The 17,123-nt window shown below is 44.0% G+C and overlaps 1 protein-coding gene across 1 annotated transcript in view; it reads right to left on the reverse strand.

Moving 5' to 3' along the window:
- LOC126534649 (BPTI/Kunitz domain-containing protein-like) overlaps positions 1–17,123 on the reverse strand; it is a 50,627-nt gene that overhangs the window by 31,246 nt on the left and 2,258 nt on the right. Inside the window, exon 2 of the mRNA XM_072289093.1 lies at positions 2,201–2,299. Within this exon, the coding sequence (XP_072145194.1) occupies positions 2,201–2,273 (73 nt within the window). The 5' untranslated portion in view covers positions 2,274–2,299. The remainder of the gene's footprint in view (positions 1–2,200; positions 2,300–17,123) is intronic.

The raw sequence follows: 17,123 nt of genomic DNA on the forward strand, positions 1-17,123 counted from the left end.
TGAGTAGCTTCTTAAGAGGAAAAACCGAAATCAGGAAAAATACAATTTATGATAACGCAAAGGGAAGCTCATTATTTTTCGAAGCGAGATCAGGATGCCTAGAACACGCATACACAAAGCGAGATATACAAAGGAAGAAACATGTGCTTGCAGCGGTAAAGTGGGGGAAACGATGGAGCATGTTTATTTGAATGTGAAGACATCTACACAGAGGTCGATTTAGGCATCACTGCACTCCTCGAAGCCCTTGAGTTCAGCGAGAGCAGGGGAAAAGTAAGCATGTCCGCAATAGAGATTAGTAAGAGGCGATTGGAAGTTTGGTGGAAGTAGGAAAACGACAAAAAACGGAGACGTACATAAGCAAAGTTCACAATAGCTCAGAAAATTTGGTTGTGGGAGTTCATCGTGTTTTCTTTTTCTTTCTCTTTTTTTTTTTAACCTAGGCAGAACATTAGGCCTTATAATAGCAAGAGCTTGATGGTTCAGCCCACCGGCCCGTTCCAAAGGGTACGCTAATAAAATCCATCCAGCCATCGGCGGCGCCCTCAATAAAGCGGTATTTAATAGCAACAAGATGAGGGTAGCTTTTACAGTGTGCCTTATGTCAGCTTTTAGAGAAAGTGGCACCCTCAGCGAGTGATATTAGCGCCACAGTTTTCATAGCCGTTCTGAGTGGCCCAGGACATTTCTAAAGTGTGATTAGTTCCGTTACTTTACTTCGCAACACTGGGCGTTCTAATAATATAGGCCTCGAATGACATTCTGTGCAAGGAGTGCCATTCGACCAGTGGCGGTGCAACACAGGGAAAATTAATTTCATTCTGTCGTGATGTCAATTGCGATAATTCCTACAAAAATTAGCAAGAAAAGTAGAACAAAGTAAATGTGAGCGTCTGTGACTTCAATCTATTTATTTTAAAATAAATGTGGTGCATCGCTTGACTGAACTAACACGCATATAAAATTTCTCTTGCAGAATGTCTGGCCACCGTAGGCCAAGTCAATGCTCAGCCAGATTAGTAGTCACAGCCGATAAATTGAACACACACAATATGAGTGACACGGTAGCGCAGAACGACGACGCTCACTTGCAGCAGGTGAAGCAGTTAGTTGCTGAGTACCTTGGTTTGTACGAGTACACAGGCCCCCCTTTGTTTACAGTACAGTCGACTAGTAAAGCGACGGCGGCCAGACGCCACGGAGATGCACAGTAAAAACATTTTGTGACAGCCTGCCGTACAGAGTTTCTCTAGTTAAACGACATACACCTGCATATACAAAAAAGAATAACATTGTACATTAACGTTTCTCAAATTGCGAACGCTCAATGTCATATTTTACCATGTCTCAGGGGTAGAGAGTATGTATCCGCATAGGGGGGGGGGGGGGGGGGGGCGGAGCCAAATATGTTTCGCGAAATCATTAGATTGCGGCAGTCATTCGATTTTAATGGTATTATTTACGGCTGTCTAGCAGCGCCCGAATTATGTCGTTTGATGCTAATGCCATTCATTTCTAATGGCATTAAAGGGTCGATTCAGCGTGACGTTTTTAGTTAGAAGCAGCTATGCAAGTTTTTTTATGATTTTGTTAATTCGATAAGTTGGTTTCTTAAACGCCCTGTGGTCTTTTCATAACGTTGTTTTATGTTATTCTTTTTTGGCTCTATTAAACGGTCCTTGATATACGGATTTCAATGGTGTCTCGGCACTGATGTTAAAAGCGTGTCCAAAGAACGAAGCCCACATGCCTGTCACAAAATAAGATAGACAGGTTAAGAAAAAGAGGCGTTAACGTAAGCCGGGCAGCCACGTCAACAGCGATTGTTAGGGTGGAAATCCTCCCCCCCCCCCGTCCTAAATAGAAAACTTTAGCCTCGTGCTGAACGCGGTCGCAAACGCTCTTGCCAGCCTTCTTTCTTTTCTTTAAGGAAGAGCATGCGGGCTTTCTACATGCAAAATGTGAGTGATGGAACTATTTTTGACCCTAAGGGCACGAAAAACCAGTTTCAGAGTGTGGAAGACCACAAGACAATCACGAAGAATAAACAGTTGGTGTTATTCGCGAATGATTCACCACTATTTTTCTTTAAAAGCTTTGTTATGTTACTTGGAAGTGTCAGCATAAGAGCACGGCCAAATATATTCCATGCGATGTTAGCGATTCCAATAGGGCACATCAAAGATAAAGGCACACTTACTTGATTCGCTGGTCAACACCACCAAAGATGCGAGCGTAAACAGTATCAAACAGTAACCACGCCCTTTCTCCATAGCAATCCACTGTCGCTGATGCAACGCTAGGAATAGAAAATTTAATCATAAGTTCTGTATCAAAATATAAAAGAAATGATTCTTTGCGCCTTTCCAATCTGTATGTATCACATTGCGATAGTATGCACCAAAAGCGCCTTAAGACGCACCTGATGGTCCCTCCCATCCCGTCTTACTCTATTCCTCACTGTCTAAAAAAAATCACTTCTTTTCAACATTCATTTATCGAATACTCATACCTTGTCCTAATCCATGTAATCACATTAGGAGCGAGATGTGTGTAACCAACTACGTCGAAGAGAGCAGCTTTTGCTGTCAGAAGGAAAAGTAATCGCCTTACGTGATACGTAGACTTCCTGGGGGACTATAAATTCTCAATCTTAATTCTCAATACCTTAGGTAGGCGCACGACATGGAAACAACAGATCTAGGCGAGGAAGCGAGCTTGGTAGGTGGTGAGAGTTAGCAATGCTACTACGGGGGCTAGTTGGTGAAACATCACGATTATACGCGCCACTCATGGCACAACAAATGAGATATTAAATGGAAAGGGTGTCAAGAAGACGTTATGTATTTGTCCTTGTCGTTCCTAACCTGTCCCTTTTTACGCCATGAACAACATATAGCCTTGATGTGTTGTGAAGTGAAAAGTTACCCAATGTGAGATTACTACGACACATCGTAAGAGGAAGCTGATGATGATGATATGTTGTGTTTGATGGCGCGAGGGCCAAGTGTGGCTCCAGAGCGCCAAGGCAGTAATAAGTATTCAATGGCCTAATTGCTCATGTGACGATGCGGTATAGAGGCCTAAAGCACAGAGCTGTAAATTGATTAAAATACAAAGGAATTAAAAATATGTGAATGGCTGAAGTGGGGTATGCTATGAGTATAAGATGTGCAACAAGGTTGAGATAGTGTAACATGTATAAAAAGTGGAGAAATGATGGTTCATTACGAGTAGCGCGACAGCCTCATTGGGTCCCTTGAGTACAACGGCTCAGAGGCATGTGCTAGGACAAAGGTTGACATTGTAACAGTCGCCTCTTACACGAGGCCGTGCTACGAATTTCTTGGACAGAAAACTGCCGCCTTCTCCCTAAGCTTGGTTTAGGGAGAAGCATTTGGCCGTTATATATAAATGATCTCATATGCTTCTACGCCGGGCAAACCCATCCAAACGACAGAGTAAATTTTCACAGTTGGACTACTTCCGTGCAAGGTAAATATACCTAGTAGCGAGGCTTCCATAGAAGCCCATACCTTCAAATCATGGGGGTTCATCGACGGTTCATAGAGTTACTTTATATGGCTCCCGCAGGCAACAAGAGTAGGGCATGGGTCCACCATCTATCAATGCACATTTGTACGCTGAAGGCACCTCTCGTTTGCGCAATGGCTATTTCATTTTTAATAGCCTCAAGAACACAAAGGTATTACAGAGGGGGTCTATCTTACAAGCTGGTTTAGCCAATAGGAAGGCCTTATGCCCCTAGAGATGTGCTCATCTGCACCGCGTCGTCTGCTCAGGGTCTACAAGCTTTCATGTTACATGCTCCGTTGTTTGTGGATTGACGGCAAAAATGTTTTGACGCCGTAGTCATAAGCTGCACTTACATGCATCCGACAGCAAGGCTGCAGATTACCTATACGCTGTGCGTGGAGTTAACTTGCAGCCTCCTTAACAGGTAGTACGGGCGAATTACATTGCAAATGTTCACCTGCGCCACAGCGTCTGCTCGGCGTCTATTTGGCTTCTACTGTGCGTTTCCTCGCTACCGTGACCACGTACCATGCTAGAGCGGGATAGTAAATTAATGATGCAGTGAACAATTACACTTTTAGAGCTTTCCGCATCATCAACGCATCACCAATGCTGATGTTCTTGCACCATCTGCAAACTAGAAATCAAACCAGTTTTACGACTTGGTGCCGTGTCTCTACTTCTAGCCGCGTAAAAACAAACGGCTGGTCTCAATAATACCGACAAAACATACCTAATGATTTGACCTTAGCTTGACATGCCACTTAGCGGTGACAGAGTTTGCCGTTTGTTTCTTCCCGACGGGGTGGCGAGCCAGAAACACGCGAAGTCGGATCGAAGCGGGTGGTCGGCACTGTATGGGCGTTGCCATAATGCCACGGTTAGGGTGGCTTCTGTGCAATAATTCGGAGTTCCACGTGACAGTGCTTGGCGAATGGCAATGCAGCGGCATGTGGAAAACAGACCCTTACAAAAAAGATGTTGAAAGATTATTGAAATGTCCTTGTTCAACGTTAAAAAATGACTTTGAAAGCACATTGGGGAATTCTTGAAGCATTATTGAGGAAATTGTTGACAAGTGTTGATAATTGGCCCGCGCCCTTTTGTCGAAACATCATTTCGACCTTTATTAGGTAGCCAGTGGTACTCTAACCATGGGACGATTCGCTTGAGCCCACAGCACTCACTGAGACACTAATACGCAGGGTCGTTATCTTTAAGTTTTATGGAATTTATTAAAGACAGGCTGTTGCAGCTAAGATAATTCTAGATACAGAGTGCCAGACATTCCTTGCATGAGAAATCAAGACATATTCAGCTAATTAACAAAAGTTCACTTCCTAATTATTCTTTAAAATTGTAGCAGGTAATTTTACAAGGTGTATACACTTAGAATGAATTTCCAGAATGACGCCAGTAACGAGACCCAGGCCATCAAACTGGCCGTAAAAATGCATTGTTGTTCCACTTGCCTTTTTTTAACAAAACGCAGTTATGCATTGAAGCACAAAAGCAACTGGATTGCCCATGTATTTCGTCTCATATTTATGGAAAAATCTTGAAACTGCTGTCAACCTGGAACTTATTTTAAGTGAATACGTCTTTCAAACTCACTGGCTACAACTTGTAAACTGAAATATGTGCCATAATGTTTTGAGTGAATGAGTAAATTTGTGAGAATCAGTTGAATGTATTTCCATTTCTTGTGCTAGTAATTTCCACCTCTGAATAATCCAGCTCAAGAACAAGAATTATGCTACCTGGCACAGGAAACTTAAAGAAATTGTAAAATTCAAAAAGGATCACTCTTTAAAATCCTTATTGGTTGGTTGAATGTTGTGTGCCAATTTCAGTAAAAATTATCTACTCTTAAAACATGGCAATCGCAATAAGTGATGCTATGGGAGCAGTTTATTATGCTCCATTGCTTGTTCCATGATCCAGTTGCTGCATGATCAAGATTTTAAATGAAAAAAAGAACCTACTAGTGACGTTCTGGAAGACTAAAGAATTATCCCTTGTGAGTTCCATTCCATTTCAATTTTGTTCAGTGACACAAAAAATAACGAAAGAGTACACAAAAAAATCAGGTTTCATGCAAGCATGAAAGGCACATCATTGCTATTACCGAGAGCTTTTGTTGCACTTTAAATTTCGGCCTACTTAAACCTATGAATTCTTACTTGTGTATTTTAGATAGCAAAATAAACCATTTTTATGAAGTATGTAAAATGCAGTTTTTACTGAACAACTCTGAAAACGGCACAGATGCACTGCAGGTGTGTCATTTCATGCCCCATGGACCATCGTTTTTGGGAACCTTTATTTTTTTTTGCCAAATATTTTGTACCAGTTTGGTGACAGTTTAGTTTTCCTGCTCAGTTAAGCTAGAGGACATTTATGAATATTCTTTTTCAAACGCACATTGTATGGATCAAGGCCTTAAATGGTGTGCATGGAAAATACGGTGAAGTGATGCGACTGCGAAAATAGTCAATTTTTCAAATATTTGAATACTTCGAGTGCGTTGGGCACCGGCAAAGTGAGTAAAATTGCAATGCTTTCTTTTTCGTAACAAGAAATTCAGAAGATAAATTAGATACAGCCCAGGTGACAAATTATAGCAGAAAAATAGAGCTAAAGAAAGCAGAAAAAGCATGCCGTCTTTTAGCTGGCACCACATAGCTGCTTTACGTTACCACAAACGGAGTGTGAAGTTAAACCAGAACAAAACTCCATGTTCAAGACCACAAATCTTGTGCTGTATAGCCAAATCTCGCAACGCAACAGATTTACTAGGATTGAAAACTAGAAAAGAGGCGCGGGGAACATACGCACAGGCGCTGAACGCATTTCCGTGCTTTCGTTCACCGCGTCACAATGGCCGAACAAAGGGAATTCGATACACTCACTCATCTTTGATGCCGCTGAGTCGGAGGCGATCATGGCAATCTTCGAGTCAACAAGCCGATAAAAAGCGAGTAACACGTAGGAATATTCGAAAGAAGTCACAGAGAAGCACACAAAGAACGCAGAAAACGCAAGAAGCTCTCAGGCAAACAGCGTACACAAACTCCCGGAATGCGCCGAAGCGTCAACAGCGCAAACGCGCGATCATACAAGTACACGCATACAAATACACGCTTATATGATCATGAATTGTAATATGTGATAACAAATCTTCTGATATAATGTTACTGCTTAACAATTCCTGGGATTTGCAAGTGTGTGAAAGTTCCTGCTTGACTTCTTCGATGAACTACTTTCTTCATCGCAGTAACGCATTGCACCAGCCGGAGCTAATGCAATGCGCGGGAAACGGCGCAAAATTCAAACGTCGCAAACGCCGCGCCATGTGTATGCGCACAGTTTTCATCGTTTGGAGAAAAAAACAACTAATGCGTACAGCCACCACGCGAACTGAACTATCCACGAGAAAAAGTAGAGAATTGTCGCTGTCTGTGCTTGTTAGTTCGACATCATGGCAAACCGCAGACGGTGTGTCGTCCCATTATTTAAACATGTGTGCGTGCGCTCTTGCGCTATACGATTTGTCAGCGGAAAAGTATAGCAGCGCAAATTGTGCTCGGCGGCCAAGCGGATTCCAAGAACATTGGCCAGCACCCCGTCTATGTCACAGAAAAGACTTTGGCCACCATGTAAAATATGAGCGCCATATCGCAGATATCGACCAAACTTTTGGTTTTGTTCTGTTGTATGCTAAAGGGTAACATCTAAGCGAAACGCTTTCGCTGCCGCACCCGCCGTGGTCGCGTAGTGGTTGACGAGTAGCGCTACTAACCCGAGTGCGCGGGATCTAATGCCGGCCACGGGCGGCTGAATTTCGATGGGGTTGAAATGCAAAAACGCCCGTGAACACATGTGTTCGGTACAGGTTACAGAACCCCAGGTGGTCAAAATAAATCCGGAGTCCCTTACTACGGCGTGGCTCATAATGAAAGCGTGGTTTTGGCGTGTAAAACTCCAGACTTTAATTTTGTTAACTTTCTCCGCCATCTTGCCCATATGTACCATGGAGGCAATGCCGTTTCCTAACACACAGCCAGGGCACTGACCACTTACTATGGACGCCGATGGGAATGCAGGATTCGTCCAATCATCGATTGTTGGTGATTGGTTACAGGTACGTTTACTTGTCTTTTTCTGAAACTATATATATATATATATATATATATATATATATATATATATATTCATATATATATATGCAGGGCGTTTCAGCGGACTTTAGGCAGAGTTTAAAAACATGTCGATGCACTCTAAGCCAAAGCTACCAAATGCATGTAGCTCACATTTGTATGTAGTCTGTCTCGCTATTCTTGTATTTTGCCTAATTAAATCATTAGTCAGGATTAATTGACCAACTTCTGAAGAAACGAAGCTAGAAAGAAATTTCAATTAAAAGGTTGCAGAGCGCTTTGCAAAACGTCCGAATGAACAGTTTCTGTCTTTCTATCTGTTAAGTATTGGAGTTTTTTAGCTTACTGCGGATGCCCGCGGAGAAAAAAAAACACCACGTGACATGCTCGTTGCGAGTCGTGATTGCACGGCTCCCAGGCCTTCCGCGCACAAACGAACAGAGCATTTAGCAGGTGAGAACGCCCGTCTGCTTATCGCTATCATAACCGCCGCGAGGGAAGCACATCGCTGGCGCAAATAGCTCAGCCAACGCCTTCATCACTGCTCTGTCACCTTTTAAGCGGCAGCACGCCATGCTCGGTGTTATGTTAGTTTGTATGCGAACAATTTGGGAGCGCTGCAGTCGCGGCGCGCAAGCGAGTGTCACGTGGTATTTTTTTATTGCGAAGCAATACTACTTTAGGTCGCACTTCAGCCCGTTCCGTGGCGAGGCGGTGGTAGGCACCTTGACCTTTAGCGTGACCTCGCTGCGTGACGTCACACCACGTGACCTAGAGTGACGTCACACCAGCTGTGTAAAAACGGGGCCCCATCTCACGCCGTCGCGAGGCGAGGCGGTAGCCACCAACGGCGGCCTAACTCCCGCTCCTCTCACCAGGGGCGCTACGGTGGGTGTGACGTCACACCAGCTGTGTAAAAACGGGGCCCCATCTCACGCCGTCGCGAGGCGAGGCGGTAGCCACCAACGGCGGCCTAACTCCCGCTCCTCTCACCAGGGGCGCTACGTTGGGTGTGACGTCACACCAGCTGTGTAAAAACGGGGCCCCACACGGAAGAAGCAAACTAAGGAGAGGCCCTGACGTCACTCTTTGTGAAGCAAAAGTAAAGCCGGAATTTGGCGTTGCTCATGGCGATGCTCCGCCTTTTGGGCCACCCTCCTCTCTTGTTTACATCTTTCGCGAAACCACGCCGCGCTGCTCGTGGTGTCGCGCGCGGAGCGCGCGCGCTCGCGCAACATCTGGCAGAGCACGGCGCAAGTAACACAGCGCAACAAGACACGGTGACTAACGCAAACCCGCCTACTCAGCGCCTTTGCCACGGCCCGAAACCTGCCAGAGCAACACGTGCGAGCGCTCAAAACCATAACAACGCCGCCATTGTGGCCCAAAAGGCGTTATCATACAACAACAAAAAATAAAAAAGCAGCAAAAGAATGAGAACCTACTACGTCATTTCCGCCACACTTTTCTCCTAGCGCGCGGAGGGGGTAGGGCCTCTCCTTAGTTTCCTTCCTCCGTGGGGCCCCATCTCACGCCGTCGCGAGGCGAGGCGGTAGCCACCAACCGCCTCGCAATCCTCGCACTATTGCTTCGCAATCCCCAGGCTTAGCCAAGCTAAGCCACGGCCGTTTCTTTTTTTATTTCGCGTGCATCCGCTGTAAGCTATAAAACATTAATACTTAAAAGACAGAAAGTTAGAAATTGCCCAATCGGATGTTTAGCAAAGTGCTCTACAACTTTCTAATTGAATTTTTTTCTTAACACTATTGCTTCATAAGTTGGTTAATAATTCTTTACTCATTGTCTAATTTTGAAAAAGACGAAAATAGCGCGTAACGATAAATGCGAGAGTGAGCAACATGCATTTGGTCACGTCGTCTTAGAGTGCAGCGGCATATTTTTAAACTCTGAGTAAGGTTAGCTGAACCACCCAGTCTAAGAAAAAATGCGCGTGAAAGAGAGAAACTTGTTTTCCAAGAAGTGATCAACTTTTCGAATGAAATGTTGCGGCAACCATGCGTGGCTCTATCCTGAAGTCGTATATATATATATCTGTATATATATACATATATGTGTGTGCGTGTGTGTGTGTGTGTGCGTATGTGTGTGCACGCGCACGCGGAGTGTTTTACGTAATTTAACGTGTCACTGAGAAAATTGTAGCGCGACATAAAAAGCTTCCGGCACCGCTTTCTGTTGCTCAATGTGCCACATAAAAGTATTTTTCCGAGCATGAAAGCAGCCCGCGAAGCGGGCTGCTTTCTGCTTTCTGCTTTCTGAACCTGAAGCGGCCAGGCGCGCAACGATTTTGCGTGCATTTGTGGGCTACTTTCACGCTCGGAAAAGAACTTTTATGTCGCACGTATTGAGCAACAGAAAGCAGTTCCGCGAGTTTTCATGTCGCTCAAGAACTTTCTCGTTGGCTGTTTTCACTTAATTATAATATTTGCGAAGTCGAATAATTAGTTAAGAATAATTATTCAATTGGGCCGAAACAAAAAAATAGGTTGAGTATCACCAAGCGACGACACACAATGTTACCTTCGTTCTATCCAGCTACGTGTCATTCGCATATTTTCAAACCCTGGTTAAAATTAGCAGCCACACCCGGCATAAGAAAACGTGTGGGAATGAGAGAGTGCGTTAACTTTGCAAATAAAAGCTTGCGCCAGCCATAGATGCCTCTATCAAGATATATATATATATATATATATATATATATATATATATATATATATATATATATATATATATATATATATATATATAAGCAGGGTGTCTCATGTAACTTGAACATAGATGTGTCTACTGGGGGGACAGGGGACGAACAGTAACGTGAAAAGGCGCCTCCATTCCCCACTTGCTGAAGTGGGGGAGGGGCTAAGTCACGTAATTTGAACTATAGGTGTATCTACATGGTGGGCAGGGGGCAATGTCTCCCTGCCCACACGGTAGATATGTCTATGGTTCAAGCAACGTCAAACCACACCCTGGATATGCACAATGGTGATTAAGCGATCAATATATATATATATATATATATATATATATATATATATATATATATATATATATATGCAAAAGACGCACACACACATGCGCATGTGTTTTTCACATATATTTACAAACTCAATATTGCTCAATAAGACTTGTGTTATTCAACAATAACTTAACAGCATTTAGTCAACAACTTTATTATTGTAAACACTCAACAATGGCTCAATAACACTCAATATTATTCAAAAAATATGCGAACAGAATTTAGGCAACGAATTTGGTGCTGTGAACTACTCAACAATTGCTCAATAATACTTTATACTATTCAACTATATGGCAAAAACAATTAGTAAGCGACTTTCTTTTTCTTAACTATTCAACTTTATTGTTCGATTATTGCTGTCTGCTTTCAATAATTGTCGAGGTTTAGTTGAAAGGCTATTGAGTCAACAGTTCATCAACAATATGCCAACATTTTAATAGTAATTCTTTTAAGGGGAAGCCCAAGTCTGGCTCCCTGCGGGAGCTATATACAGTGACTCCAGTGGTTCATGGAGCTTAGCGCCATCTATGTGACGAGGGAACATTTCCGACGCAAGAAAAAAATAACGGGACGCCATAACCATTAAAAACAATAGTGACGTCCCTGATTCCAAAGCCACGAGATTTGTTTTGGTAGCCTGCGATTAGAGCTGGATATTCAAATATCGCACCGTTCGACTTGACGGACGTTTCGAGCTTTCAGCGCGGGAAACGACGCGGCAGACGGTCAGCCGTACGGGCGTCGAAATCGCACCCCTGCACAGAACACATTTTTTTTGGAGCCTGACGAAAGATTTAGGTATTGAGGGCTATTCCTATGGTCAGACGCCAAACCGGTTGGCTAGCGCAGCCACACGAATACAGCTAATGTAAACGAATACATGGCTTTTGCAACTGAGTACTTTTGACTGAACAGTGTAAGAAGCTATTAAATTATCCGCGCCACCGAATTCATCCATACATCGACAAGCAAAGCAACACAACACTGTAGGTGAAGTTTACGAGGGCACCTTTCTGCACGTTTCAAGACCTGCATGGCATTGCAAGTGATAGAGGCATCATTGCCCATTCTTATGGTGGGTGCTCAAAAAGGTATTTATTGATAATGGTAAAGTAAAATAGGGTTGTCTTTTCTTGCCACGCATGTATAAACTTTATCAGATTTTTTTTTTACTTTCGTTGAATGAATCAAACTATTTCTCATTTTAGTTAAAATAATCAAACAGAGAGTGTTTTCCTTCGCAATACTTGTTCCCTCCTCACATAGTCGCGCCTCAATCGCTGCTGCCATAACCACCCCGGCTGATGTTGGTGAAAATTTGTTTTGAACCGCTTTTCGCTCGAAGCTTCGCGAAGCGATGCTTGGGACATGTTTGTTGACCCATTGCATGGCTTAGCGCAGCGTAATATGCATATAACACACACACACACACACACACACACACACACACACACACACACACACACACACACACACACACACACACAACAAATGTTTAAATACGAGGTTATTTTTTGAGGTGCTCTAGAACTTCATATTTGTCATGATAGAGATTCAAGCAATGGTTACACAGTTTACCAAATAAGATCAATTAAGTAATTATTGTTTAGTGAAGAAAAATACTGGTTGTAAGTACACGCGACTAAAGAAAATATGCAGTGGGTACCATTTCTCTATTACTATTGGTTCTTTTTAAAATATTGTTCGAAGTTAGGTGGGATACACATCGTTTTTTTTTTGCGTATTTTCAGTGTTTATTAGACGCACTCATTTCCATATCACCAACGTTCACATATTTGTGAAGTAGTGGCGAAACTCACAGACAATTCTTAGCAAAAGTACCTCGCCCATCTTACCTTCAGCGGATTATATTCTTTCTCCATATGCGTTTTCCGAGTTGTACCTCTGCGAGTAACGTTCATGGCGGGGTGGCTAAAAAAAGCGACTAAATATAGAACCTGACTCCAGGAAACACGTACTCAGCAACTCAACGGCAGCAACAGTCGATCAGTTACTTAGGTAGTCGAAGGAGTGCTGATCAAGTATGCGAAAAAAAAATTACGGAAGCATAGAAATTTCACTCGGAAGACGTTACAGTTCTGATACCCAGTGTTTATTTCACACGCTCTTTAACGGATGGCTTGATTTTCGGACGATTGCGAGCGCGCGGCGGCTGCACGCCGGTACGTGCGGGCCGACCGCCGTGACGTCATGTGTGCTGGCTCGCAGCAGCAGCAGCAGCATAACGAACATAGGTGGGCAGCCGGCGCTTGCCTGACGTCCGCCTGTCATTGTTTCGTGAGCGCGCAACCTTGAAGGTGCGAGTGAAAGTGACTGCACGAGTGGCGCAAATACATGAAAGGGCGAGGCGAACTTGCTCTGCAGTCGCTTTCTAAGTATGTAGTAGTCCAAGCGTACAATTCGCTCAATGAGTTAAGCCGCTGTTTTGAACGCTTTTGAGGCTGAAAATTAAGCATGGTGTTGTAGTTGTTTCGAAATTGTTCGCGCTGAAGTTTCTGAACACCATACAGAAACAGGGCGGTGATTTGCACGCTGTGTCGACAATATTCTCTCGCCGATACAGGCAGTGGGCCCTTGCGGGATAGCGAGCGTACGCATAGAACGCTCGTTATGTCCTTTCGTCGTCTGCCCCAGTTCACCTTGCACTTGCGCCAGCGCTGTGGTTGGTCCACGGCGGACGCTATGTAAAGCTCCCCCATAGCGTTACGCCGAAGTTCCATGAGCAGATAAAAAGTATTGAAGGACCGTGCTACTACGATGCCACAGCAAACGCTGCTCGAGAGAGCAGCACTATAAAGGTGGCACGATGCCTTTGCTCATCGCCCGCCAATGTCGTCTTGGTTTTCTCGATGAGCAATGAAGGACTAAAAGCATAGCTCTTTTTGTCTTCTCGAATCCGCTTTCTCCGTTCCTTGATTTCCGCTTTCTGTAGAAAATTTGAGGGAGATCGCCAGATTTCAGGCGCTGCCTTTTCGCTGACATGATGCAGCTCTACAGTAGACCAGGGCTCGTCTGATGGTCACTGTCCTCAAAGTGTTCGGAGCACAGAAAGTCACACTTTCACGGTACCCATGATGGCTGCGATTAGCGCGCAGCACGAATCCATGTCATTCGAAGCTTCGGCTCTGCCGGAGAGGCATGACCCGGCTTGTCTTGCCCAACGACACTTTTCCACACCCTTGCGCGCAGCAGCGTAGATGCATTCTCTGCGTTGTGTCATTTGCTTCACTCATAACATCGCAAAGCAGCATACAACACAAACAGACATTTAAGGCTTCGGCACATGCTCCTCTTGCGAAACCAAGTACGCAGCTGAGAGCAACTGCGTTGTTAAGACGACATTCGCTGCAGTCCGGCGCCATCCATGCAGGTGGAGAAACGAGGGCGATGACTGGCATACTGGTATCCGGCTCAACGTCACAGTAACGTCACTTCCTGTAGTCCACGGTTCGGCCGCTAGACGCGGTATTTTGCGAAAAAATGCATGTAATTTATTATTTTTCGTAAGTTTTTTTTTGAAAACAAGGTAGTGTCAACCAGTATCAGGACCCAAGATTTCATTTGGGCTACCGATCTCGGCGACAAAAGTTTTGTTCAGTATTCCTTTAAGCTTATTTTCAACCAGTGTCGTATACAACAAACGTCCGTAGTCGAGGCAAAAAGATGAATGGATTTCTCGCGAATGCCTGCTGGCATTACAATATTTATTTCGTTAGGTGAGTGCTTGTTTTGTCCATAATTATCTCATGGTGTTCATAATCATCACCATCAACATCTTCATCATATTTATGTGCACTGCAGGACGAAGGACTCTGCCTGCAGAGGCCTTCAATTCTTTAACGTCTCCCTTTTTGTGAATTAGCGTAATGTTGACATTCTTCCAGTTCTCTCGGACCCTTGAGATCGTGAGACAGTTCATATAAAGGTCAGCTACCTTTTAAAGCATGTCTCCTGCACCTTTGATTAAATGGACTGCTATTGCATCTTCTGTTGCCGCTTTCCCTCATTTCATGTCTCGCAAGGCCCTGCTAACTTCATGGTTAGTTATAGAAGGAGCTCTGCAACCTGTTCATTATTACTTCGGATGGAGGTGTCGTGGCTGCTATGGGTACTGTAGAGGCCAGCATAGGTTTCTTGCGCAGGTTTTACTATATCTTCGGAGTTCCTGATAATATTACCCTGCTTATATTACAGTGCATACATTTTGGTTTGTCCTATGCCAAGTTTTGTTCTCAGCGATTTCAGGGTACGGGTCCTTTTTTAATGCTTCTGCAGTCTTTCTCTATAATTTCGAATATACCCTATTTTCTCCTTGTTCAAGTTTTACATTTCCATAACTCTATCTTATTTATTGAGTTGGACACTTTCATTATTTGTCAGTTCTTTATTAGGTCCTTTGTTACTAAGGAGAGCTTGCCTACTGGTTGCCTTGGTGCCTTGCCTCCCACTTCAATTGCTGCCTCTGAAGCTAGCCTTGTTGCGGTTTCATTCATTAGCTCTAAGTCATCTCCATCCCTCTGTTCTTAGGCTGTATATTTGTTTGCAAGTACCAGCTTGAACTTGTCTGCTTGTATCCTTACTGCATCTAGGTTGGCCTGTTTCTTCTTCACCAATGTTACTCTTTCTGTCTTGAAAATGAGCTGATTCCTAGCCCCACTAGCCTATGATCAGTGCACTTTACGCTAACACTTCTACACCCTACACTATGCTGGGATCGGAAGGAAGCATGAAATCAATGGCATTTCTTGTTTCACCATTAGGGCTTTGCCAGGTCAACTTTGTTGCTGCGCCTTCTAAAGAAGGTGTTCATTATTCGAAGGTTATTCCTGTCTTCGAATTCTACCAGTATTTCTCCTCTAGCGTTTCGAGAATGGAAGCCGTAGTTGCCGATTGCTTGTTCACCAGCTTGCTTTTCCCCCACTTTTGCATTGAAGTCGTCCATAACTACAGTATACTGAGTTTGCACTTTTCTCATTGCTTGTTGAACATCTTCATAAATTTGGCCTATTTTATCATCAACGTGAGTGGATGTTGGAGCGTAGGCTTGTACTACCTTTATTCTATATATCTTATTAGGTTTTATTCCGACTACTGCTACCCTCGCATTAATGCTGTAGAATTCATCAATGTTGCCCGCTGTGTCCTTATGGATTAGGAATCCTACCCCTTACTTCTTATCTGATAGTCCTCTATAGCAGAGGGCGCGGCCATTTGTCACCACTGCACATGCCCGTTCAACCAACCTCACTAAGGCCAATGATATCCTAAAGAAGAGTTCGGTTGTGAAACGTTGCCAGGGTCAGGTTCCATTGGCGGCCTGTTTGGGTCCAGAGATTCTTAGCACCCTTGCTGCGTTACAGCTCTGACCGCCGCCTTGCCCATGTCATCTACAGCTGCTGGAGACTGAGGACCATTTGTTGATCGAATAAGTCATTTGGGAGGTAGTTGCCGAATACTGCACCAGGGAGGCCATTTCCTGCTCAGGTGAGGAAGCGTATCTTGTTGTGAAGCTTAGTGGCTCTTCCTAATGTTGTTGCACGTGGATTAATTTAGCCCAACTGGCTGTCGGCATTTTTGCCGGTGTCAGGCGCCACTCCATGCCTTGACATGTAGTGTACTGGAGAAGGTGAATTCGAGCTTACCACCTTCAGATGGCAAAAACCCCGAGCATTAGATCTTCTGACTATGACAACCAAGCAACCGAGATAGCTCAGTCAGATAACCCTGAAGGCGGCCAGGCCACCTTATAGCGAAGTCCGGCCAAAAGAAGCCCACAAGTCTAAAAATGCGCAATTATAGTTATATAGGTCTGGTAATCATTGCATAAGTTGGAAGATTTTTCATTGTATGAATAAATAAATCAGAAACGTGTTTAGTGTATAGTGCTCACAATGGCTAATTAATAAGGAGTGTTGACTCCATCTTGGAATATGTCTTCATCGTCATTAAATGCCAGAAATGATATGCTAATGAGAAGTATTTATTGATAGACAAAAGAGTGTATTTGCAGTCAAAATACAAGGACACCTAAGCACTTAAGCGTTATGAAAGCGAAAGGATTAGGGCGAAATTGAAGACCGCTCAGCGGTCCTTCGAGATCTGAAATCGCGGGCAAGCAAGCGCTTTGAGACAGTTGGCCAACGCCTCGTGGATAGCACAGTTAAGGCCCGGGCACTTCAATCAATGGCATCAATGTACTTTTTACCGACTGCCGTAGAATCTAATGGGACGCTCTCAACAAAGCCGCTGTGTTTTTCGCGTCACCACTTTCGTCACGCTGGGCTTGGCAATAGAAATTTTGGTGCAGGTAGCCGGATGTAAAAAAGCAGAGTGCACAGGGCTCCTATGCGGGGGGCGCTGGTTTA

The sequence above is a fragment of the Dermacentor andersoni genome, chromosome 7 (assembly GCF_023375885.2).
Source record: "Dermacentor andersoni chromosome 7, qqDerAnde1_hic_scaffold, whole genome shotgun sequence".
Taxonomy (NCBI): domain Eukaryota; kingdom Metazoa; phylum Arthropoda; class Arachnida; order Ixodida; family Ixodidae; genus Dermacentor; species Dermacentor andersoni.